The 24,839-nt window shown below is 36.8% G+C and overlaps 1 protein-coding gene across 1 annotated transcript in view; it reads left to right on the plus strand.

Annotated features, from left to right (window-relative positions):
• LRRK2 (leucine rich repeat kinase 2) overlaps positions 1–24,839 on the plus strand; it is a 141,469-nt gene that overhangs the window by 26,055 nt on the left and 90,575 nt on the right. Inside the window, exons 13-18 of the mRNA XM_007090797.3 lie at positions 2,014–2,138; positions 8,207–8,319; positions 14,366–14,510; positions 15,074–15,213; positions 19,643–19,771; positions 19,847–20,017. Coding sequence (XP_007090859.2) covers positions 2,014–2,138; positions 8,207–8,319; positions 14,366–14,510; positions 15,074–15,213; positions 19,643–19,771; positions 19,847–20,017 — 823 coding nt within the window. The remainder of the gene's footprint in view (positions 1–2,013; positions 2,139–8,206; positions 8,320–14,365; positions 14,511–15,073; positions 15,214–19,642; positions 19,772–19,846; positions 20,018–24,839) is intronic.

Raw genomic sequence — 24,839 nt, forward strand, 5'->3', positions numbered from 1 at the left:
TTATTTTATCTGACTGTGGAAAGGGATGGCAGAGATTGTAGAAACATGTTAAATTGGCTTTTGTACTTTGTGCTTGGTGCTGACCACATTTTGGAAAATAGCAGTTGTACAATCAGTTTTTCAAATTATTGTGTATGAAAGGCATGAGATAAAATCAGGATATGGCTTCTGTTTTTTTCACAACAAATATTTATTGCGATTCTTTCATTTGAATTAACCTGGTCTTCTCTTCCTGCTCTCATTCCTTAGCTGGGAACTCCAAAGATGTTAAGATTCCATGGTTGGTTAGAGGCACAACAGGACCAGATCTGGGGGTGGATGATAGGGCAGGGTTGGGGGGTAGAGTGGTGAGTGGGGGGCTTAAGAAAAACCTGTTTAAAAGGCTAAAACTGAATTATGTACAGAAGGTGCCTACTGCAGGATACGCTCAGTGCCTTTTTGCATTTTATTAGGCCAAAGAATGTGAGGTAACTTTGGCCTAATATGTGTGAATCTCAAACAAAAAAATAAGCTCTCTAGGAAACTGTAATGTGTAAAAGAAAAAATAATTAGCACAAATGTTGCAGTAGAAAATGATTTTGTGTCCTGGCTTTCCCACTAATTTGAGCCAGCCATTTGATGTCTAAACATCAGGTTCCTCTTTGGTAAAGAGGGATAAATAGTAATAACCTCATCAGTTGTAAGTTTATAACGTAAATATTAAATCACTTACTTCTTACAAAGTTAAGATAATGCCTATACATTGTAAGCACTCAATAAATCACAGCTATTATTATTAATACTGTTATTAAATATGAATAAATGAAATGCAAATAGCATGGTAAAATGTATGTAGCACATTGGTAGGCTCTTAAGGAATAAGTTATGTAGTTTTTAACATCCATCCAGCTAATTTATTTATGTTTATATATATCATATCTTTGAGTCATATTTCTTTTATTTAAATGTTGCTATTGAATATTTAAATTTAAAGTTGATCTCCAATGATGATTTTTATGGTCCCGGAAGTGTGCAAACCTTTATAAATGAGGCAAACACCATGGAATAATCTACCCTTTGAGATTCTGTAGTTTATGTGCAATTAATGCTTCTGGCTGTTTCCTCATAGGTAAAATATACAGTTTTAGTCCTGGGGATTCGAAGATAACTATGACAGTGGGCGTGCCACTAAAAAACCCACTTTCTAGTTGGGGAGACTGATGTGTAAAGAGACAGTTACAATAAATACTGTGTGATAATGCAGTGGCAGGGATGAGTAAGGGCACAGTGGTTAGAGGAGAGTGAATGAAGTGGGATGACCAAACAAGAGAAGCTTGCCGTGACCACAGAACCACGCGAAGTGAGGGCTTGGTTGGAGTAATGCACAGGTTTCAGTTAACATGGCACTGTGCAAAGCAAGGCCTGCCTGTTTTACAGTTTGTAGTACCTACTGAAATCTAATCCAGTGGCATTTCTTCATATGGAAGAGAAAGAATAGCCAAAATACCTTAGAGAAACTTAAGACTTCAATGCAAATGAAACTAATTAAGAATACCATACAGGGAGTCCAGTGGTGTTAATTTGGAAGAGGCAGGTTAGTATGCTCTAAAGATCCCTGACCTTGGAGCTCAGACAGTTTTTGTGTTCCAGTCCTGGCTCTGTCACATTCTAGTTATAGGACCTTGATACGTCACCTCTGTCAGCCTAAACTCTTCATCTGGAAAATGCAGATAATAACACCTACTTTTTCAGGGTTGTTGCCAGTGACCCATGTGCAGATCAGAAGGGAGATGTGTCTTGTGAAACTAAATAAAAGAATTCCCAGGTTATTAGGAATTCCACTTCTTGAGGTCAGGGTTTAATTAAATAATAATTAAAATAGGTGTGCTCATATTACTGAATGCAAATACATTTCCATATCGCCTTTTCTGGTAAAATAGAATGGTTCTGTTTTCCTGCACTTGTTTCAACTGGGTGTTTGTACAATGGAATAAGGTTGTACTTTTAATAAGCGTTTCAATCTTATATTTCCAGTAATGCTTCCATGGATACAATGGTAGTAGTGGCCCCCAAAATAATAGCAGTTATGAAATATCATGAGGCATCATTATCAGTGCAGCTGGAGGCACTTCGAGCTGTTTTACATTTTATAGTTCCAGGTAAGTCACATAATGGATATGGGAAGAGATGGCAATTTCAATGGATTTTTTTGACATTTTCTGAAATACCAACTTCCTAGGCAAAAATGAAAGGACCAGCTTTGCTCAACCAAAAGCAAATCTTCCCACTAATCCAAAAGTAAAAAGAGAGGAAAAATGATGATGTGGAAGGGTCAGATTAATTTATAAGAAAATTGGATAATTTATTTATACAAGCAATCACTATAATATAAAGTATGGAGCTTTGCTTCCAAGGAGAGTGTCAACCTCTGATCATTTTTTCTATTTCTGTTGCCATCCAAGTTTTGTTTTGCTTCTTGTCTGAACTATAAACATAGCTAACTAATTTTCACACTTTCTCTTTTGCCTCTTTCCGGTCCTTCTTTTACTCTGTGGTTGAATGAATCTTTCTCAAATATAACCCTGTGGCTTTTATTTATTAACCTCACTAGCTTCTGTTCTCTCCCCTTTTCCCCCTGCTTACATCTGTTGTGACCTCACTTGTCCTTCCAAGCCTGTTTATTTTGTATTTATTTATTTTAATTTATTTTATGTTTTATATTTGAGAGACAGAGAGATAGACAGAATGTGAGCAGGGGAGGGGCAGAGAGATGGAGACAGAATCTGAAGCAGGCTCCAGGCTCCAAGCTCTCAGCACAGAACCCGACGCAGGGCTTGAACTCACGAATGGCGAGATCATGACCTGAGCTGAAGTCAGACACTTAACTGACTGAGCCACCCAGGCACCCCCAAAGCCCATTTAAAACAACTGCTCCTCCATTCATTCAGTATATATTTATTAAGAACCTCCTTTGTTCTAAATATTGTGATGGCTGCCCAATGATGAAAAATGAATGAAGAAGGCATTATGGTACTATTATTGGAGCTTAGAGGTAGATGGATATGTAAATAGATAATTACCAGACAGTATGAGCAGAGCTGTTACTGCCATAGGTATAAAAGGCTGTGAGAATATTGGTGGAGGCACAAGTAATTTAATCAAAGGAGTAGGTCAAGATTGAGATATTTGAAGTTGAAGGGTGTGTGAAGCTGACCAGGTAGGAAGGTTGGGCAGGACCCTTCAGGCGGAAGGACAGAGTGCACATGGTCTTGGGTGAGTAAGGTGTGAGGAGATCAGTGTCTGTGGATGAATGTGGAAGGAGTGGCGGAGGCCTGAGGTTAAGGGCCTGACCACAGCACTGAGCAAGTGTGTGGCTTTTTTGAACAGAAGTCAGTTCAGATTTATTAAAGGTGTTCAAAAACTTTAGTGTCATGAACAAGTCTGCAGTTTATAGTGAAAGCGCTGTGCTGTGGAGGATGATTGGCAGGGAGAAAGCCTCCTCCAGGGAGATTGCGTTGGAGGCCATGATGGTCAGGTGAGACATGGTGGGGGCCCAGCGATGGAAGCAGGGGAGACGGTGGATCTGAGAGACAGTGAGGACATACGTTTGATAGGACTTTCCGACTGCTGAATATCAGGGATGTACTTTTTGTTGCTCTGTAAAATTCCTATTCAGCCCAGGTTTTTTTTTTTTTTTTTTTTGTACGCACTGTTTTTAAATGAAATCCTCATAAATCTACCACTATCTTTAATCATAATCGTATTTTATGTTTCTAAGAATAAAAGTATACTCGGTACAAGAATATACATTTTTTCAAGGAGGGGCTTTCTTCAGTCGTCATCGTTGTTGTTGTTGTTGTTGTTGTTGTTGTTGTTGTTTTTAATCCCCTGGCATATTGAACTAAAATAGCTGTTCAGTTACTAGATTTTGAATTGAATCATGATGTGCTATTCATAGTTGTCATGCAACTTTTAAGGTATAATTTAACAGACATAATTTTGCTTGAAAATATTATTACAATTTTTTTTGAACTTTGTAGATTGTAAAAAACAAAACAAAACAGAACCATTTTGATCATCCTTAAAGGTGCCAGCCTTAATCTTTTAAATTTTAAAGGTAAGCAGAAGACTTTCAGAACCAAATCTGTTAGTTAATAAAATATTCTTTTGGTTAAGAAACAAGTTTTGGGGGTGCCTTCAAGGCTGTCAGTTAAGTGTTCAACTTTGGCCTATGTCATGATCTTGCAGTCTGTGAGTTTGAGCCCCACGTCAGGCTCTGTGCTGACAGCTCAGAGCCTGGAGCCTCCTTCAGATTCTGTGTCTCCCTCGCTCTCTGCCCCTCCCCCACTCACACCCTCTCTCTCTCTCTCTCTCTCTCTCTCTCTCTCTCTCTCAAAAATAAATAAATGTTTTAAAAAATCATACTGGGGTCGCTTGGGTGGCTCAGTAGGTTAAGCGTCCGACTTCGGCTCAGGTCATGATCTCACAGTTCGTGAGTTTGAACCCCGCATCAGGCTCTGTGCTGACAGTTCAGAGCCTGGACCCTGCTTCCATTCTGTGTCTCCCTCTCTCTCTGCCCTGCCCCACTCACACTCTATCTTTCTCTCTCTCAAAAATAAATAAACATTAAAACATTTTTTGAAGATAATTTTTTTATTGTTTTTAGAATTGACTCTGAAGCCACATTGATAGCAATAATCATTAGATATGTGAACTTATGTATTTAAAAGGTCAATTAAGTGATTTTCTTATAATGTTTAGATGTATTAATGGGTACCCTTGGAAATAATTTTATAATTTTAGGGTTGTATTTCATGTGTAGAAACACATATTTGTTGACACATTTATAAACATATCATTATATAAATACGTTTCTTTATCGTTATCTACTTTATTCTATGCTCCCATACCGTATTACTATGTATTACTATACCATACTACACCATAATTTGCTATACTGTATCTTAACCATTCTATGTATCAATGAGTTAACTATAGTATCAGTACCCCAGTAGTTTTGAGGTTGAATATGATTCTGGTTTGAGCATGTTAAGTTGAGGTAGGTGCCTATAATATCTCAGTTCATTTATTAACTAGCCCATATTCAGATTGTCTTAATTGTAACAAAGGTGTGTGTTATAGCAAATTTATATAATTCAGTGTCCAGTTCAGGCCCACATATTGCATATGGGCTGTTAGGTTTCTTAAACTTCTTTCAATGTAGTAGTTTTCAATTTTTCCTCTTTTTTGGAACAATAAGTTACTGAAGTGATTGACCCGGTAGCTTTGTAAGATTTGTTTTTTTTAATGTTTACTTATTTTTGAGAGAAAGAGAGGCAGAGCACGAGCAGGGGAGGGCAGAGAAAGAGAGGGAGACACAGAATCCGAAGCAGGCTCCAGGCTCTGAGCTGTCAGCACAGAGCCTGGGGTGGGGCTCAAACTCACACACCACAAGATCGTGGATGCTTAACTGACTGAGCCACCCAGGAGTCCCTCCAGTTTCTTCATTTTTTAAGATGAAGTAAACTTCATTTTACTCTACCCAAACTCCTTATAGTTTCTACAAATCTTGGGCACCTGACTTCATTTCTTTTGGTCATTACTTCTTCTTTCCCTTTTATTGTTTGCACACACCTCTATTTTGTTAACCACTATAATAGTTTATTTACATATGTGTTCTAAAGCTAAGCATTGGGCTCGAGAAAGGCAGAAACTAGGTCTTCCTGTTCTATTTCAGCTACTAACACAAACCAGGATGAGAGTAAACCTTCAACTATCTCTTTGAATGAAATAGTAGAAAGCATATGTGCAAAAACAGAACTTTTAGCAACTTTACCTATTACCCTTCAGGGGTACAAGATCAGAGTTGATATAATTTCTCTCTTCATTTTATTTTTTTATCAATGTGGACTGAGCTTAAAATGGAAGTCTAATTTTTTTTTTACATTTTTTTAATGTTTATTTATTTCTGAGATGCAGAGCGTGAGCGGGGGAGGGACAGAGAGAGAGAGGGAGACACAGAATCTGAAGCAGGCTCCAGGCTCTGAGCTGTCAGCACAGAGCCCAGCACAGGGCTTGAACCCACAAACTGCGAGATCATGACCTGAGCCGAAGTCAGATGCTTAATGGACTGAGCCACCCAGGTGCCTGACTCTGTGGCTTTAATAAAATGATAAGACAGCTATTTTAATAAAATATTGCGTTGGTTATTTTTCTTGACTTGGTGTCAGATCTAGAAGGAATAATGTAAAATTCTTTAAGAAAGGACTTATGCAAATTGGGAATTATATAGAGGAAGATGATTATGAGTATAAAACCACATCTGAAAGAACATTAAGAGAAACTGAATTTGTTTAATCAGGAGATGGCTTAGGATGATATGAAAACTGTAAAACACCCCATTCATTTGTAGTTAGTAACAATATGCTGAAAAACATGAAGAATTAAAATGTGTCAGGCATTGTTCGAAGTGCTTTATGTGTATAAATTTTTAAAATTCTCATAGCAACCCATGAGGCAGATACCTGTTTTTGTGTGTGTGCCATTTTACAGATGATGAAACAAGCATGAGAAGTAGAGATTTTAAGGTCACAACTTATATAATGGAGTCAGGTATTCAACCTATGCAGCCTGACTCCTGAGTAGGCACTTTTATATATACATTTGTGCAACAAGCATACATTGAATAACAGATCTAAAACACTACGCTTGGAACTCTTGGTGATCTGGAGATGATTAGGTTATGGATCCTGCCCTCAAAATTTTGCAGTATGTACAATTTAAAGGCCTGTTACATGGAGAGGAAATTATATCCTTTATGGATAGTAGAAACTCAAGTGATATAACGAAGACCAGAGATGAAATTTATGGTAATGTTCATTTGGTCTTAATGTAAGAAGGATGTTTATTAAGACTTATTACATGTGATAAAGTTTTTATTACTCAACAGGCCTCCTCTTAGTGGTTACATCTGCTTGCGATGTAATCGGCCGTTTCAGAAATTAACGTGGGCTTGGTTACTGAAAATAAGGCAGAGAGAGTTTAAGCGACTTGCCTAAGGTCATACAGCTGTAGTGAATGTCTGAACCTGTCTGAATATATTCTAAAATGAGGACTGAAAGCTCCTGGAGGGTGGAGATCCACCCAGCCTTTGTTATTCATTGTGTTATTCCCAACATGTAGCAACAGCTCTGGCATGTAGTTAGCATTTAAGTTTTTTTTTTGTTGTTGTTGTTAGGTAAATGAAAAGCTATATATGCAGCCAGTTAATAGTTTGTGTTAATAAAAATTATTTTAAAAATCTTTTTTAATGTTTATTTTTAAGAGAGAGAGAGCGAGCACAGGGGAGGGGTAGAGAGAGAGGGAGACACAGAATCGAAAGCAGGCTCCAGGCTCCATGCTATCAGCACAGAGCCTGGTATGGAGCTGGAACTCAAGAAACACGAGATCATGACCTGGGCCGAAGTCAGACGCTTAACTGACTGAGCCACCCAGGTGCCCCTTGTTAATACAGATTATTAAAGTGAAAGATTATATAAAGAACTGCTTATTAATAATTATTTCTGTAGGCATAGGTTTTGGAGACATCATCCATTCATAATAATTGTAGTATGTATTATCAATTTTGTAACCACTATTTTTTTACTTCTTATTTTTTAACAGTTTTAGGATAGTTTAATTACCATGTAGCTTAATAAGGAATATGTTTCCTGTGAGTAACTTAATACTATTACACAGCCTTAGAGGACTTTTAACAAAAGTACATGCTCTTTACCACCATAACGCTGAAACTGAAATCTTTTTTCTTTTCACTGTTGTTCCAGCTGTTCTTTTATGTCTGCATTTCATATCTGACCTTTTTATGTTGTAGCCCAAATAACTGAGCTTTTCTCAAGCTGTCCATTGTTGCATAAAAATCTTGTATGAATACAGAGTATTCATACAAAAAAAGTATTGTTTGCTCTAGAAAACCTCTCCAGGTAGTAGCTTTTGCCACTTTAAATTCAGTAAACACCCACACACGTTGCATCTATTTTACATTCAATGATAAACTTTTTATAATTTCTGTAAAGATAAGGGTTATTTCTTTGATAAGGAACTATGCATTAGAAAATAGTACAACATGTGTATGTATTGTTAGGTTAATTATGATCACTTCTAGGAAGTGACAATCTGCTCAGCCTAAATCTTTATGAGAAACTTATTATTTATTTGTTTACTTATTTAGGCATGCCAGAAGAGTCCAAGGAAGATACAGAATATCAACATAAGCTACATATGGTTAAAAAACAGTGTTTCAGGAATGATATTCACAAACTGGTCCTAGCAGCGTTGAACAGGGTATGTACAATATAAGTTTTCTGCCTTTATACCATTACCTGGACTATGGGATTTGGAGAAATAGAAGGGCTGTTTCAGTTTCAGTTTTCCATCTTCTGTTTACTATGATAGTAGGAAGTTATGTGGGTGGAGATGTAAGATGCCAATAGGGATGCAAGGTGTGAAGAGATGTACCATTCCAGCTGAGGGGAGTGTACTATTGACCACACATGTGGACAGGTTCCTTAGATTGCTGGTAACATAAATCCACTCCAGTCTACTCAATCAGAGAGAGAACTAAAGAGCTAGATGTTAAGCTAAGCCTCATGAGTGATGTCAGGAACTGTGGCTGCTGTTGTCTTCCTTTTGGGTCTTTTCTGGTCTGAAAGGTTCAGTCCATGAAGACACAGGGCACAACATTAAAAGCTTCTTCGATTGCCTGGGCTCACTTTGATTGCTCTCCTCAGAGATAACCTCTGAAATGGTTCGGTGTGCATTGTTTCTGCCCATTTTTAGATATTTACATATCTATATACATTTACATGTATTACATATATTTACATATCTATCTACATTTGCAATAATATACTTACTATAATCAACAATCATACTAAGTATGAAAAAAGCAGGGAATTAAATTTACATTGTGAAATGCAAAAGGAATTGATGGAATTAAGATGGTTTGGAGGCTTAATGTAAGATGAATTGGTCTTTATAAAAGATACAAGAGTAAAGATGTAAAGAATGATTAGAGTTAATGTTTTCATGAGAGGAAGAGAGCAGTCAAGGTGATTAATGGAAATGATTCCTTGTGATTTAGTATACTTTGAAAAATGTCATAAATCAGAATAGCCTGTAGAGAGATCTCCTTTAACAATTCAATTTAAACTGAACTTTATAATGTAATTGTCTATGATATATTTGAGTCATTTGTACTGAAACCTTAGTATGATTTTTGAGTATAGCAATATAATGGCTTGAATTCAATTCCAGAAATATTTGATGAAAACAAGTATGTGGAAGGAACTGTGTTAGGCACTGGGAAGACAAAAATGAACATGATTTGTGCCCTTCTGTCTTGGATCTTACAGTTGGGTGAGGGGAATAACAACAGCCATGCATAAACCACATGTTCTGCATTGGGACTTACGAACTATACTGGCTTCATGGACAATAGGCGTGTAGAGGAGGGGGTGGTTAATTTTATTCATGGTATATGGTGGTGAGAAGCAAGAGGTACCAGAACGACTTTACAGGTAACTGTGATTCTGGGTAGCCCATCTTTTCTAAAGTTATTGACTATAAGTGTGATATAGTAGAAGGAGTCAGCGATCAGGAGACCCCACCCTGTCAGTAAATACCGTGATGCCAAGAAAAGCACTCAGCTCCCAGGTCTTCCTTTCTTTTGCTTGCTACTTCCAGAAGCAGTGGTTGAGAAGCCTACCACTGCCTCCCCTATGTGTTCCGCCATTTCAACAGCTGAGCAATGACAAGGCATCTCACTAAACAGCGACTGTCATTTGGAGGCAGGGAGTTAAGGTCAGGGGGAAATAGAAGTGACAGTGTTTTAGTTTTAAAAACCTCCCCTGTTTTTAATTCCTAAAAGTTATTCCCCTAATTCCTCACCACTTTTGAGGAAAAAAAAATACTCTAAAAGAGGAACATAAGTATTTCTCTAGCTCTAAAATTCTGTGATTGCATGTCTCACTCTGAATAAATGTTACAAAGCATCATAGATTTTGGGCCCAAATACCGCAGACACCTGAAACGAATCACCTTTAAAAGTAAGTCTATTCTTGGAAAGCAGAATTCCCAATTAGATAGAATTTGAGATTCAACTAAGGTTACAATGCAAAGACTATTGAAAGTATTTATTTATTTATTTGTTTTTATTTTTTTAATGTTTTAATGTTTTTATTTTTTTACTTTTGAGAAAGAGAGAGAGCAAGAGCAGGGGAGGGGCAGAGGGAGGGAGAGGGGGGCAGAGGATCCGAAGTAGGCTTTGCACTGACAGCAGAGAGCCCAGTGTGGGGCTGGAACCCATGAACCAGGAGATCATGACCTGAGCTGAAGTTGGACACATAACCGACTAAGCCACCCAGGAGCCCTGGAAAGTATTTATTAAAGTGAATTTATGTTTGGATATATATAAAACTCCAGTAACATTCAGACTGAAGTTCAAATCTGTTGTTCAAATGCTTTATATTTGAACTCTTGAAAAAACAGTTTGGTTGGGTGTAAAATATTGGGGTTCATTTTCTTTAAAAACTTGTAGGCATTTCACTGTCTTTTAGTGCTGAATGTTTTAGGGGAAAAGTCTAAAACCAGCTTGATTTTTTTTTCTCACTTTAAAATGAGTGATATTTTCACCTGGATACCAAAGGATTCTTTTTCTTGAAATCCAGATATTTTATTACGTTGTATCTTAATTTTAGTCCTGGACTACGGTGTCTTCTTTTTAGCTATACATTCCATATTTTTATTTTTTCTGGGAAGTTTTCTTGAATTGCAGTTGACGTAGCTGGCAGCTAGGAAAGAGACTATTTTTGAACCAGGTGACTTGAGCTGGCTAGCTAGCTCATTGAGGAAACCATTTTAATTATTTATGTATTTTCTGAAAAACTTGGAAAATTGTGGGGCATAGGCAATAAGATGTTTCTGTTTAACATCTGTATGTGTCCTTCCACTGGCATTTCCAAAAATTTCATTCGGATAACATTGCTAAGTATAAACTAGTAAACTGATTTTAATTTCCATTTGAACAGCAATACATTATATCACTATTTTCAAGACAGAACATTTGATAACTGAAAGAAAAGACTAGTGTAGGCTTGTAAATATAAATATATACATGTAACATACTTTTATAAGTTTATTTGGTGGTGGGGGAGAGGCAGAGAGAGAGAGGGAGAGAAAGAGGGAATCCCAAGCAGGCTCTGGGCTGACAGTGTGGGGCTTGGTCTCACGAACTGTGAGATCATGACCTGAGCTGAAATCAAGAGTTGGAAGCCTAACTGACTGAGCCACCCAGGTGCCCCTGTATAAATATTTTCAAATTTACGAATCGGTCAGAAGTCAAATACCACTATTTTAAATTATCCAACAGTTTATCTGCGCTCCATCGTATGTAATAATGTGAAGCTGTCATTCTCTTTGCATGGACCAATCACAGGTTTCCTGATGTAAGGGAGTCGTTAGTCATCATACAACTGTACCTGAAATAAATAGTTCAAGATTAGAGGAGTTTAAGGTAGCAGAACCAATAGTTGAGTAGAAACTTGTTAGAGGGATGGTATTAAGAACAAATATGTATGCTTTATAAATATCTTTTTGATTTAATTTTTAGCGTAAAAAAATAAGCCTATGATGCATTTTGAGGTTAGGACTGGCTACCTGATTTGTGGGACCCAGAACAAAATGAAAATGCAGGACTCCTTGCTTAAAAACTAAGAATTTCAAGACGGTGGTAGCAGAGCATTATACCGAGTGTGGGGCCCTTGGAAGCACAGAGAACTATGGCTGCGCAGGTGCGTACGCAGGAGGCTGGCCCTGCCTAGGAAGTAGGAATGGTGGTACTATTAATCACACAGAAAGTTCAGTCTACAATCTAACATTTTCCTTTTTCTGTTTTCCTGATGAGTTAATAAACGTTTAGCTTTGAACATCCGAGTTTAAGATACTAGCGTCAAGCATAGAGTAATGTGGGCTTAGAGCTTAAGAGACTTTAAACTTGTGCTCTGAGTTATCTGCTTAAAGGATTCCGAGTCTCAATTTTTTTCATCAATGACATAGGGCTAATCATGGTGTTTCTACATTATAGGGTTATTATGAGGATTACATGGGTTAATATATAAGAAGTGCTTAAAAGGATCTCTGGCACATAGCGAGTGCTGCATAGATTTTGGCATTATTGTTGTGGTTGTCGCTATTGTTGTTACGGTGACATGAACCATGTTAGTGTACAAAGTCCCATCCATAAATAGAAGGGTTTTAAGAAAAGAACTTTGGACAAAGTTTGACATTGAAAGAAGAGATTGTAAAGGAGATGGGCAAATGAATGGTTTTAAAGTTTGAGAATAATTAGGGGTGTACCATGTCATGGAAATCAAGGGAGGAAAAAGCAGCAGTTTGGTTGTTAAAGGACTTTTTTCTCTGAATGGTTTTAATTCAGAGTGGTAAGGACAGAAGTCTGATTATATGAAATTAAGGGGTAGGGAGAATGTGGAGATAGTGGGTGTAGATGTTTCTATTAATAAGTTTAGAAATGGAGGAGAAATGGTTGCTTGATGGAATGGAAGACCAATTAAGGGACATTCTGTCTCCTGTTAGAAGTTTTTCATCTATGAGGAGGGTGGTTATCCCAAGGCCTGAACCGTGGCCATCACTCAGGGTTTGTTGAACAGACAGTGAGTCATCTCATTTCATCCTCATAACAACCCTCGATTTTTAGGATCAGTTTAAGGTGAGGAGGCAGAGACAGATGAGCCATCCCTCCAGCTTCACTTTGAACTACTTTGAATTTCTTTTCATTTCTTGAATAATACCTTCTGAGTAAATACCACTTCTGAGTAAATGTTATTTCATTAATTTTTAATGGAACTATTAAGTGAAAGAGGCAGAATTTAAACCTAAATTTAACTGGCTCCAAATTGCTACCCAGAGAGTTGGTAAGATGGAAACAATGACAGGAAAGAGTATGAAGCGGGGCAAGGATATGAGTGTGTTGTTGAAATGATAGGTGAACTGATGTCCAAGCTGAGCAATTAGGGTGGAAGAGAAAGGCACAGGATGACAAAATGATGCTTCTCCTCATACCCTATAAAGAAAAAAAGATGCTGAATAAGGACAATTGAGAAGCATTGGAGGACTAGATTGGAAAGGAATGAAAGTCTGTTCGTTGACAGTATGGAAGTGAGAAAGGTTGGAGGGTAGATGGTTTTGGTTGAAAAAGCTGTAACAGAGCTTGAGATCTGACTTGAAACTCTCAGCTCCGTGGTGTATACCCACAGTAGTGCCAATCACACATTTGGAGTAGAGATTACCATGAAACCAGTGTCTGTGTAAACAAAAGTGCTGTGAGGGATAGCATTGTAATTTTTGAAAGGAAAGCTATTAGGTGGGCATTCATATCATGGAAAACATTATGGAAAAGCAGAGATGGCCCATCCCATATAAGAGTTAGCTATATGTCACGGGCTTTTAAGAGAGAAGGTGTAACTGTGATTGTCCATGGTTGGAAAGTGTATTGACTGTTTCTTCTTAGTTAATAAGTAGGATAGTTTGGAAAAAGAAGTGGCCTGTATTAGGATACCTGTAAATGATGTCAAATCATCTGGAAGAGTTGAGATTAAAAAGTTGGAAGAGGTAGTGATTAACCTCCTGTGCTTTCTTTTCTTTTTCTTCTTCGTCTTCTTCTTTTTTGTTTTTGTTTTTGTTTTTGGCTCCTGAGTTTTTAAGGGAGACACATTTATATTAAAGTCCTAGACCTGACACATACTAGCTTTGTGATTTGAGCTCTTCATGTTCCCATATCTTTGAAATTTGGTGAATCTATCACATGAGGCTGTTGAGGGGTAAAAATGAGACATGACATATAAAACACTTAAAGAGTAGATTCTCGATTAGTATTTTCTGTAGGTGAGTGTCAGTATTGCATTTTACTGGCTAAATACACAGTATACAGGTGAAGGGCTCCAAGATCCCTGATTTGGTCTCATCTCAGCAATGTACAATCTGTGTGACTTTAGGAATATGCAACCCCTCTAACCCCCAGTAAACTCATCTGCTATTGTGAGTGATATTAGTATGGACTTTAGGTTCGTGTGAAAAGAAAATGCATGTAAAGTACTTAGCATGCTGTGTGGCACAGGAGAGGTACTCAGTATTAAAATGGTAGCTCTTATCTTTAATCATAATTAAAAAGTAATTAGTAATGTAAGGCAAAATCAAAGGTAATAATCTTTATTTGGACTAGTTTGTATTTTGTCAGTCTGTATCTGGCTTTAACTGAAGTAAGTATTAATAATTCATTTTAAATAGCAAATATCAATTGTCCTTTTGATTTCAGTTCATTGGAAATCCTGGGATTCAGAAATGTGGATTGAAAGTCATTTCTTCCTTAGCACATTTTCCTGATGCATTACAAGTATTATCCCTGGAAGGTGCTATTGATTCGGTACTTCACACACTTCAGATGTATCCAGATGACCAAGGTTGGTACCATTTGAAGTCAGGATTTAGGATAGATTTTCTTAATGGTTTTATTTATTTATTTTTGAGAGAGAGAGACAGAGAGACAGAGAGAGAGGGAGACACAGAATCCAAAGCAGGCTCCAGGCTTCAAGTTGTCAGCACAGAGCCCGACGCAGGGCTCGAACCCATGGACCACAAGGTCATGACCTGAGCCGAAGTTGGATGCTTAACCGACTGAGCCACCCAGGCACTCTTAGGATAGATTTTTTTTAATGTTTATTTATTTATTTTGGAACGGCAGGGAGGGGCGAGCCGGCGAGGGGCAGACAGCATCCCAAGCAGGCTCTCTGCTGTCAGTGCAGAGTCAGTGCAGAGCCTTATGCAGGGTTCGATCTTGTGGGTGAGATCATGACCTGAGCCAAAATCAAGAGTTGGATGCTTAACTGACTGAGCCAGGCACCCCAGGATTTAGGATAGATTTTGTATAAGCCTTTAGCTATTGGCTGGGTGTCTTCAAATTTTTTCTTTAGTTTTGAGATTTAAAACCACTAATTTTATTATTTTTTTTCTTTTATTTTTCTAGAAATTCAATGTCTGGGTTTAGGTCTTATAGGATGCTTGATTACAAAGAAGAATTTATGCATAGGAACTGGGCATCTGCTGGCAAAAATTCTGGTTTCCAGTTTACAACGATTTAAGGATATGGCTGAAGTACAGATTAAAGTATGTGTATTATCTTGAAAGGAATTTGGGATCTTGTGAAGATTTCTCTTTCAGAGCAGCTGGTACAATTCCCACTTTGCATTAATGGAGATAGTCTAGTTAATTGAAACCTATTTATCATTTTGTAGTATTTTAATTATAGGTGAAGAGAATTGGATTGAATTGCAGAGATCCTGTGATTCATTATTAAATCTCTAAAATCAGCATATTTATTTGCCATTTGTCTTTTTCATGAAAGGGCAGAGAATGTGCTAGAGAAAGTCCAGTCAGCTGAGCTTTACTTGTTTAGATTTTAGGTAAATAGAAGTTATAATTTTTCAAGGTTTGTCATTCTCAATGTTTTATTATGGGATGCTTACCTCTAGTAGTTTTTCTCCTTGATATTTTTTTTTTCTTGCAGTAAAATATTTTAAGTATTTTTCATCAAACAACATTTCACATGTGATATATAATAAGTGTTCCTTATTAAGAATGAAAGATGTTGACTTAGGGGAGATTAAGAAAGAAATTGGCTCAGATTTTTTTCCTATCACATATTTATTTTTATTGAAATATAATTGACATACAATATCCTATTTTTTTGTTAATGTTTATTTATTTTTGAAAGGGAGAGATCATGACCTGAGCCGAAGTCAGGTGCTCAACTGACTGAGCCACCCAGACGCCCTGACATACATTATCCTATTAATTTTGCATAGTGATTTGGTATTTTTATATATTACAAAATGATCTCCAATTTAAATCTAGCTACCATTTATCATCATATAAAGTTACTACAAAATTATTGACTATATTCACCATGCTACATGTTATATCCCCATGACTTATTTATTTTATTACTGGAAGTGTGTACCTCATAATCCCCTTGACCTATTTCACCTGCCCCCAACCTCTCCCCACTATGATACCGACAGTTTTTCCCTTTTATCTATGAGTCTGTTTCTGTTTTGCATTTTTTGTTCATTTGTTTTGGTTTTTAGATTCCACGTATAAGTGAAATCATATGGTATTTGTCTTTTTCTGTTTGACTTGTTCCACTTAGCATAATACCCTCTAGGTCCATCTATGTTGTTGTAAACGGCAAGATTTCATTCCTTTTATGTTTGAGTAGTGTTCAATTTTGTGTATATGTGTGTACCCCATCTTCTTTATCGATACATTTGTCCATCAATGGACACTTAGGTTCTCATATTGGCTATTATAACTAATGCAGAAATGAACATAGGGATGCATATATCTCTTTGAATTGATGTTTTTATTTTCTTCGGGTAAATACCCAAGAGTGGAATTGCTGGGTCATATGATATGGGTATCTTTAATATTTTGAGGAACCTCCCTACTGTTCTCTATAGTGGTCACCCTAATTTACATTCTCGTCAACAGTGTACAAGGGTTCACATTTCTCTGCATATTTAACAACATTTTATTTTTTGTCTTGTTGATAATAGCCAATCTGATAGGTATGAGGTGATATCTCATTATAGTTTTCATTTGTGTTTCCCTGATAATTAGTGATGTTGAACAGATCAGCATCAACAGACATTGACCACATGTCTGTCTTCTTTGGAAAGATGTCTATTCAAGTCCTCTGCTCATGTTTTAATTGGGTTGTTTGTCTTTTTGGTTTTAAGTTGTTTAAGTTCTTTATATATTTTGGACATTAACCCCATATTGGATGTATGATTTATGCATATCTTCTCCCATTCATTAGATTATATTTTCATTTTGTTGATGGCTTCCCTAGCTGTGCAGAAGCTGTTTGGTTTGATGCAGTCTCATTTGTTTATTATAGCTTTTGTTGCCCTTCCCTGAAGAGTATGGTCCAAAAAAATATTGCTAAAGCTGATGTCAAAGAGTTTACTGCTTGTGTTTTATGGTTTCAGGTCTTGCATTGAAGTCTTTAATCTATTTTGAATTCATTTCGTATGTGGTGTAAGATAGTGATCCAGTTTCATTCTTTTGCATGTAAGCTGGTCCAGTTTTCCCAACACCATTTATTGAAGAGACTGTCTTTTCCCCATTGTGTGTTATTGGTTAATTAATTGATCATATATACATGAGTTTATTTCTGGGCTCTCTGTTGTATATTAATGATCTATGTGTCTGCTTTCATCCCAGTACCATACTGTTTTGATTACTGTAGCTTTGTAGTATAGTTTGAAGTCAGGGGGTGTGATACCTTCAACTTAATTTTTCTATCTCAAGACTGCTTTGGCTATTCAAGGTCTTCTGTGGTTCTATACAAATTTTAGAGTTCTTTGTTCTAGTTCTGTGAAAAATGCCATTGTTATTTTCATGGGGAATGCATTAAAGCTGTAGATTGCTTAGGCCAGTATGGATATTTTGACAATATCGATTATTCCATTCTATGAGTATGGGGTATCTTTCCATTTATTTGTGTTGTCTTCAATTTCTTTCATCAGCGTTTTATAGTTTTCAGTGCAAAGGTCTTTCATCTTTTTGGTTAAATTTATTTTTAAGTGTCTTATTCTTTTTGATATAAATATAAATAGGATTCATTTCTTAATTACTCTTTCTGATAACTCATAATTAGTGTCTAGACATATAATCAATTTGTGTATTTTAATTTGTGTCCTACAACTTTACTGAATTCATTTATTAGTTCTAATGGTTTTCTGGTGGTGTCTTTAGGGTTTTCTATGTATAATATCAAATGATCTGCAAGTAATGACAGCTTAAATTCTTCCTTTCTAACTTGGATGCCTTTTATTTCTTTTTCTTGTCTAATTGTGGTGACTAGGATTTTTAATACTATGTTGAACAAAAGTGGTGAAAGTGAGCATCCTTGTCCTGATCTTAGAGGAAAAGCTTTCAGCTTTTCACCATTGAGTATGATGTTAGCTGTGGGTTTGTCATATATAGCTTTTATTATGTTAAGGTAGGTTCCTTCCATATCCACTTTGCTTTGAGTTAAAAAAATTTTTTTTTAATGTTAGCAAAACAAGTAGTCTCTTTAAGAGTTTCTGCTTTGGTTGTGTTTTTTTGTTTGTTCATTCATTTGTTTTGTTTTGGTAATGGAATTTGCAGCTTTCATAAACCACACTCAACAAATGTTTTCATAAATGACAGAATTGACCAGGAATAAAAAAAAAAAAACCCAGGCTATAACCTTGTCGCAGACATTACTAGTAAATGAGATAATGTATGTAAAGTTTTTAATTATAAAGTGCTGAACATGCAGCATTCTTAGATTAAAAACAACAATGTGCTATATAAATCTGATTTTTATAATGTGCCTCAGGCAAGGATGACTACTAAAGCCAAGCCAGAAGTGATTAAAAGTAATCCTAGAAAAAGGAGATAAATCTGTACAGCTATAGAGCTCTCAGTTTACTCAGTATTAATACATAAAGGTGTAAACATTAGGATCTCTGTAGTAGAGGTTTTCAACTATTGACCAGTCGGCTAAATTTGGCTTGTCAACATATTTTATTTGGTCAGTTCATTGTTTATAAGTTTTTATTTTGAATTATGTGCCTTCTGCACATTTGTATTACTTGCTTTTCTGGTGCATTCATTTGAATTTGCAGGGACCTCTAGTCTAGTGGTGGGTGGACCACATGTCCCTCAGACCTGCAAAAATTAAGACTACTTCTCTTATCAAATGTTAGTATTTGTCGAAATTCAGCATCTTAAAACCACAAAATAGTAACTGTTAGACAATTTCATTAATATATTATATTGAAAGATAATAAAATTTTTTTAGGTTAAATTGATCTTTGATGAGTTTACCCAAGCTAAATAATAGTAAATTCCAAAGCTCATTCTTTCCTGAAACTCTCTCATGTGTGGAGAGCCCAGACAACTCTTAGGAATATGCTCGAGGTGGTTCTGAAAAGTAATGATGTGACTGACTAGTTCTTTATAAATAATTTGCTACAGAGGCGTAAACCTCAGACTGCCTTTAGAGCTTTTCTCAACTATATTCAACATGAATGAAATCTAGGAGCTCATATTCATCTTTTGCAGCTGAAATTTCACAAGAAGGCACCAAAATGTTAGCGAAATGCTAGGCTATCTAGAGAACCTAATCTGTAGTCTTGTAATAAGAAATACACTTTGCTGGCTGATTTGGGTATGTTGCTCTGCTTATTCAGCTCTTCTAATATTAATTAATATCTTGCTTTCATCCTGTGAGTATGGCTTATTTTTAATTCATTAAGTATTTTTTCTGCCTTGCTAGACAATGGCTTGTTAGCTTGCATTTTATTCTCTGTGTGCCTGCTGTATTTCTTAGTAATGAGAGAGCAAGGTTTGCTTATGGGAATGTTCCAAGATTTATAGCTTTTAAGTACAAACCCAATAAATACTATCTAGTTATCACATACAAATTATCTGTTTTATACTATTTATTTTTTATTCTTTTGGCCCAGAATTGCTTATGTTATTATTTTGGTCCCACTTTCAGGGATTTCAGACAATCTTAACAATACTGGAATTGTCAGTGTCTTTTTCCAACCTGCTGGTGCATCATTCCTTTGATTCGGTGATATTCCATCAGATGTCTTCCAGTATCATGGAACAAAAGGATCAACAGGTACAGTGTTTCTCACCTGTATGCTAACTGTTAATGGATTTAGCTCACTCTAATCCTCGTTTCCATTCTTTTTAGTTTCTAAACCTTTGTTGCAAGTGCTTTGCAAAATTAGCTATGGACGATGAGTTAAAAAGCGTGATGTTAGAGAAAGCATGTGATCAGAATAACAGTATCATGGTTGAATGCTTGCTTCTGTTGGGAGCAGACGCCAATCGAACAAAGGAGGCAACTTCTTTAATTTGTCAGGTAAATATTCAAGGCCTAACTTTGGTCTTTCTCTGTTATTTGACTCTACCATTGTACAGCTCTTGCTTACATCCTGTTATTCTTTACTGCAGAATTCACCAGTTTATTTCACAATTGCTTGTGATTTGTAGTAGGAATTTAGATTCACAGAATTTCAGAGGTAATAGGGTCCTTTAGGCATATCCGGTATAATCCTTCATTTTTTTTTTTTTTTAATTTTTTTTTTAACGTTTATTTGTTTTTGAGACAGAGAGAGACAGAGCATGAACGGGGGAGGGTCAGAGAGAGAGAGAGGGAGACACAGAATCTGAAACAGGCTCCAGGCTCTGAGCCATCAGCCCAGAGCCCGATGCGGGGCTCAAACTCACGGGCCGCGAGATCATGACCTGAGCCGAAGTCGGCCGCTTAACCGACTGAGCCACCCAGGTGCCCCAATATAATCCTTCATTTTACTTGTTTACCTACCTTGTTATATTGTTAATAAATTTCCAAATGTGTCTCCTACAATGCATCTCTGTCCAAATTCTTTTCCAGGCACACTCCACACAACATACGGTTCGGTTTGGTAATCTTTCAACCGTTTTCTCTCTATTTTCAGTTTCTCTGATAGCAAATTCTCTCCTCAGTTGTACTGCATGTGGCCATACAGGCGGTGTACTACACCCCCTTGGGGACACTGTTCACGTTGGCATCCCCTGCCATTGACCACCCCCTTGGTTGTGTAGCACTGTGGTCTTGCCTTCCTTCCCTCCCTTCACTCATGCACTGGGCAAGCACCTCTATCTAAATGTTCTACTTTACCTTCAAAATCCGACCCAAATGCCCTTTCCTCAATAAAGCCCTCCCTGCACCCCTGACCTCCATACAAAATAAAAGATTTACTTCTGTTGAGTCCATGACAATATATGTGATATACACAATATATCTTTTATATTTTGTTAGTTGTATGAAAGTGGAAATGTACAGTGTTCATCTTTATGTCATTTAGAATAACTAACTCATTGCTTTACATACAGTGTGAATTTAGTAAGTATTTATTAAAGTGCATTACATGTTATTTCAGGGTTGTCATTGCATAAATTTCAGTTTATAATAGCATTTGGGTAGCACCATGTATATTTTCTAGAAATTAATAATATTTCTAACAAAGCAATTATACAGTGATTTAATGTACATTATTAAATAACCAACAGAGTACTGTATTTTCTAGTAATTTACTTTAAAAGCCTTACTTTATTTAATTTCCCACTTGCCTATGGATTCAATTCAATTTGTCAACTGTAAATTAAGTTAGTACTAATTAGTACTCTACATAAAAAGAAACTGAACCTGTAACTTATTTTCATGCACAATTAATGTGTACATTAAGACCAAATAAATAATCAAATTGCTTACATTTAGTCAAATTTCATTTAAGAAATCCACCTTAAAAATAATTGCTTCTCTATTATTAAAAGTAATTAAATTATTTCCCTCAATAATACATTTTTATTGTGTATCTTTTGTGTGATCTGCACATCTTTGCACTAATATTACTGGAATATGCCAAGGAACTGAAAAGAAATTTCCCCTTCAAATTTTTTTTAGGGAAACAGCGTACCCAAAGCACCCGAGTGTAATAATTTTAAATCTCTGACAGGAAATGCTTCCTGCTCTTCTCTCAATTTACCTAAATCTTTGTATAGGAGCTTTTTATTTTATTCTTCTTCTTGCATTCTTTTGGATTTAAGCACTTATTTATATATTTTTAAGCAAAATCAGATCTTTGCATCCATGGGTGTGTTAAATTTAAAGAATTTATCATACTTGTCAGAGATTATTTGCCTCTAAAGATATTGATTAAATTTTGTGGATAGATTGAACATACATTATTTTAGATACTAGTGTAAAATGAGGTAATCACTATTTATGTACCAATGCTGTTTAATTAAGGACTATTTGGAGCAAAGATGGAGTTAATCTTGTTAGGCTTTCTGAGGAGAATTTAATGATGTAATATACATGATTCATATAGAAGAATATGGAAGACTGATACTGGGCATGGAAATACATGGATAGAGATCCAAAGATGAAAACCATCAGATCATGGTAGGAAGAACAACTGTGATGAAGTCTGAATAAAAGTAATAACGAACTGTTGTGGTATTCATTACCACCTGGGCACTGCTCTGAGTACTTTACACAGTTTAACCCTTGCAACAACCTTAGAAGTGGGTTCTAGTATTATTCCCATTTTACAGGGAAGGAATTGAGGCACAGAGAGGTTAAGCAACTTGCCTAAGGACACTCTCCTGGTAAGTGGTGGAAAGTCGGCTTCCCAAATGCATGCTTTAATCTCGTCTATACCATAGATTCTTGGTAGTGGTGGTGATAGGGAGGGGAGTAGGGAAAGTTGCTCACTGATTCTCAAAGGCTAGTCTAAAATATTTGGTTTTGATCATGGGCTGCATTATTGATATATTTGAAGATGAGAGAGAAGATTGCAAAAGATAGTAAATTATATAGTTTTAAAAAGTTTGTTTATTTTGGGAGAGAGACAGAGCATGAGCAGGGAGACAGAGGATCCCACGCAGGCTCCAAGCTGTCAGCACAGAGCCTGACATGGGGCTTAAACTCATGAACCACGAGATCATGACCTGAGCTGAAACCAAGAGTTGGACACTCAACCAACTTGTCTTTTGTCTGATACACTTTCTTATACATCTCTGGCTTCATCCCCATGTACCTAAAGTCAGCTGGGATCTTTTGGGCCCTCAAGGAAAATACTCTTTGAAAGCGTATTGAGCAATTTCTAGGTGGAGGGCACAGTGCTAGATAAGTAGTAAAGAATATACAAGGGTTTTCCTGTTTCTGGATGGTTTCTTTCTAAGTGTGTATTGGGAAAGGAGAGAGGATAAAATGTAAATCATTTTAATATGAGGTAGGCAGTAAGTGCCAATTTAGACATAAAAAATTTGCTAGGCCACAGAGAGGGCATTTGTGATTGAGTTTTTTGGCCCCTCTGTCCCTCCGTCTTCCTTCCTCCCACTCCTTTTAAATTTCCTGTGGGCTTTTAAATAGGATATTAGTGATTTGTTAGTTAAATGAAATATATTTCCTAGGCATTGTACTAGGCTATGGAGGTACAAATTGAATTGCAATAGCATCCAAACCTTTCATTCTAGTTTTAAAACTGATAGGCGTTTTTGGTTTAGTGTGCTACGTGCTATGTGTAAGCAAATGGGACAGGAGTCTGGAGGAGGAAGAGTGTGTGTGGCTTGGGAGCTTAGTAGCAAGGACTTACCGTACAAGAGATTATGAAGCTGTTCCTTCAAGAATGAACATCTTTTGGGGTGCCTGAGTGGCTCAGTGAGTTGAGCGTCCATGTCTTGGTTTTGGCTCAGGTAATGATCCCTGGGTCATGGGATTGAGCCCTGCATTGGGCTCTGCACTGAGCCTGGAGCCTGCTTGAGATTCTTTCTCTCCCATTCACACTGTCTCTCTCTCTCTCTCTCTCTCTCTCTCTCTCTCTCTCAAAAAAAAAAAAAAAGGAATGAACATCTTTTTGCTGGATGCAGAGTAGAATTAGATATTTAGGGCAGTAGAAATAGTATAAATGAAGGTAATGAAGTTTTAGGAAAACTTCATGTTGTGTTTGGGGGAATGTCTTAGAGCAGAGGGGTTTAGAAGATTTCCGGGCAGTGACCTGCTCATATCTAAAGTAGAAAGGTATGATAGTGGCTCTGGGGAGATTGGGTTGAAGGTAGGTAACCTGGAGACTGGTGGGCATTGAGTTGGTGCCATGAAACCACAGAATGATCCCCTCAAATCTCTTGAACATACATTAATTCTAGAGAATTCAGGAATTTCCCCCAGTCTCCTTCCCCTCACCTGGTACCTTAAATCATAGGGTCTTGTCTTGAAAAGAAAGAAAAGAAAGGAGAAAAGAAAAAAAGAAGAGAAAAGAAAAAAGAAAAGAAAAAAAATTAATCCTTAATTGTGGGCAGTGAAAGGAGCACAGGCTTGACTTGAAATCCAAGTCTCTTGTTGACTACCTCTAATAGGTTTGGAAAAATCACATACTTTTTCTAAATATTTATCTGTAAAATGGGGATAATAATTTTTATGACATAGACTTTTTTTTTAATGTTTATTTTGAGAGAGAGACAGAGCAGAGAGAGAGGGAGACACAGAATCTGAAACAGGATCCAGGCTGAGCTGTGAGCACAGAGTCCAAAATGGGGCTCAAACCCATGAACCATGAGATCATGACCTGAGCTGAAATCAGATGCTAAACTGACTGAGCCCCCCGGCGCCCCTGACAAAGGGTTTTTAATAAGGATTAGAAATCAAGTGTATACAGAATTTAGCACAGCTCCTGACATACAATATTTCTATTATTTATTACTTTGATCTTCTTGTTAGCAGACCATCATTCCTTCACCTTTTAGAAGCTGCTTCTGTGTAGGCCAGTATGCTGTAGGTTGCTAAGCCTTCCCTCTGCTTACTGTGGTCACTGTAGTTTTTGTAGCACCCAGCATGCGAACCTACCTTGAGCACATGCTCTGAAAATAGTATTCAGGGGAAGGTAGAAAACAGGTAAGAAATTTCTTTGTGGAAATTCAGGGTCTTGTGCTGGAAAGCCAGAAGCCTTTGTATGTGGCATTTACAAGTTTTATGATGTTCATATTCTCGTTTAGATATTCTATATCATGAATGAAGGCAGGGCAGTAGCCTTTACTGTGTGTGGTACTAGTTTCCCAGATGTCTTACAAGGAGCAGACGGAATCCCAGAAGGTGTAAGCAATGTGTATCATTGGTGAAGCCTCAGCTCTCTTAATTC

Source organism: Panthera tigris, chromosome B4, assembly GCF_018350195.1.
Source record: "Panthera tigris isolate Pti1 chromosome B4, P.tigris_Pti1_mat1.1, whole genome shotgun sequence".
In the NCBI taxonomy this organism is placed as follows: Eukaryota; Metazoa; Chordata; class Mammalia; order Carnivora; family Felidae; genus Panthera; species Panthera tigris.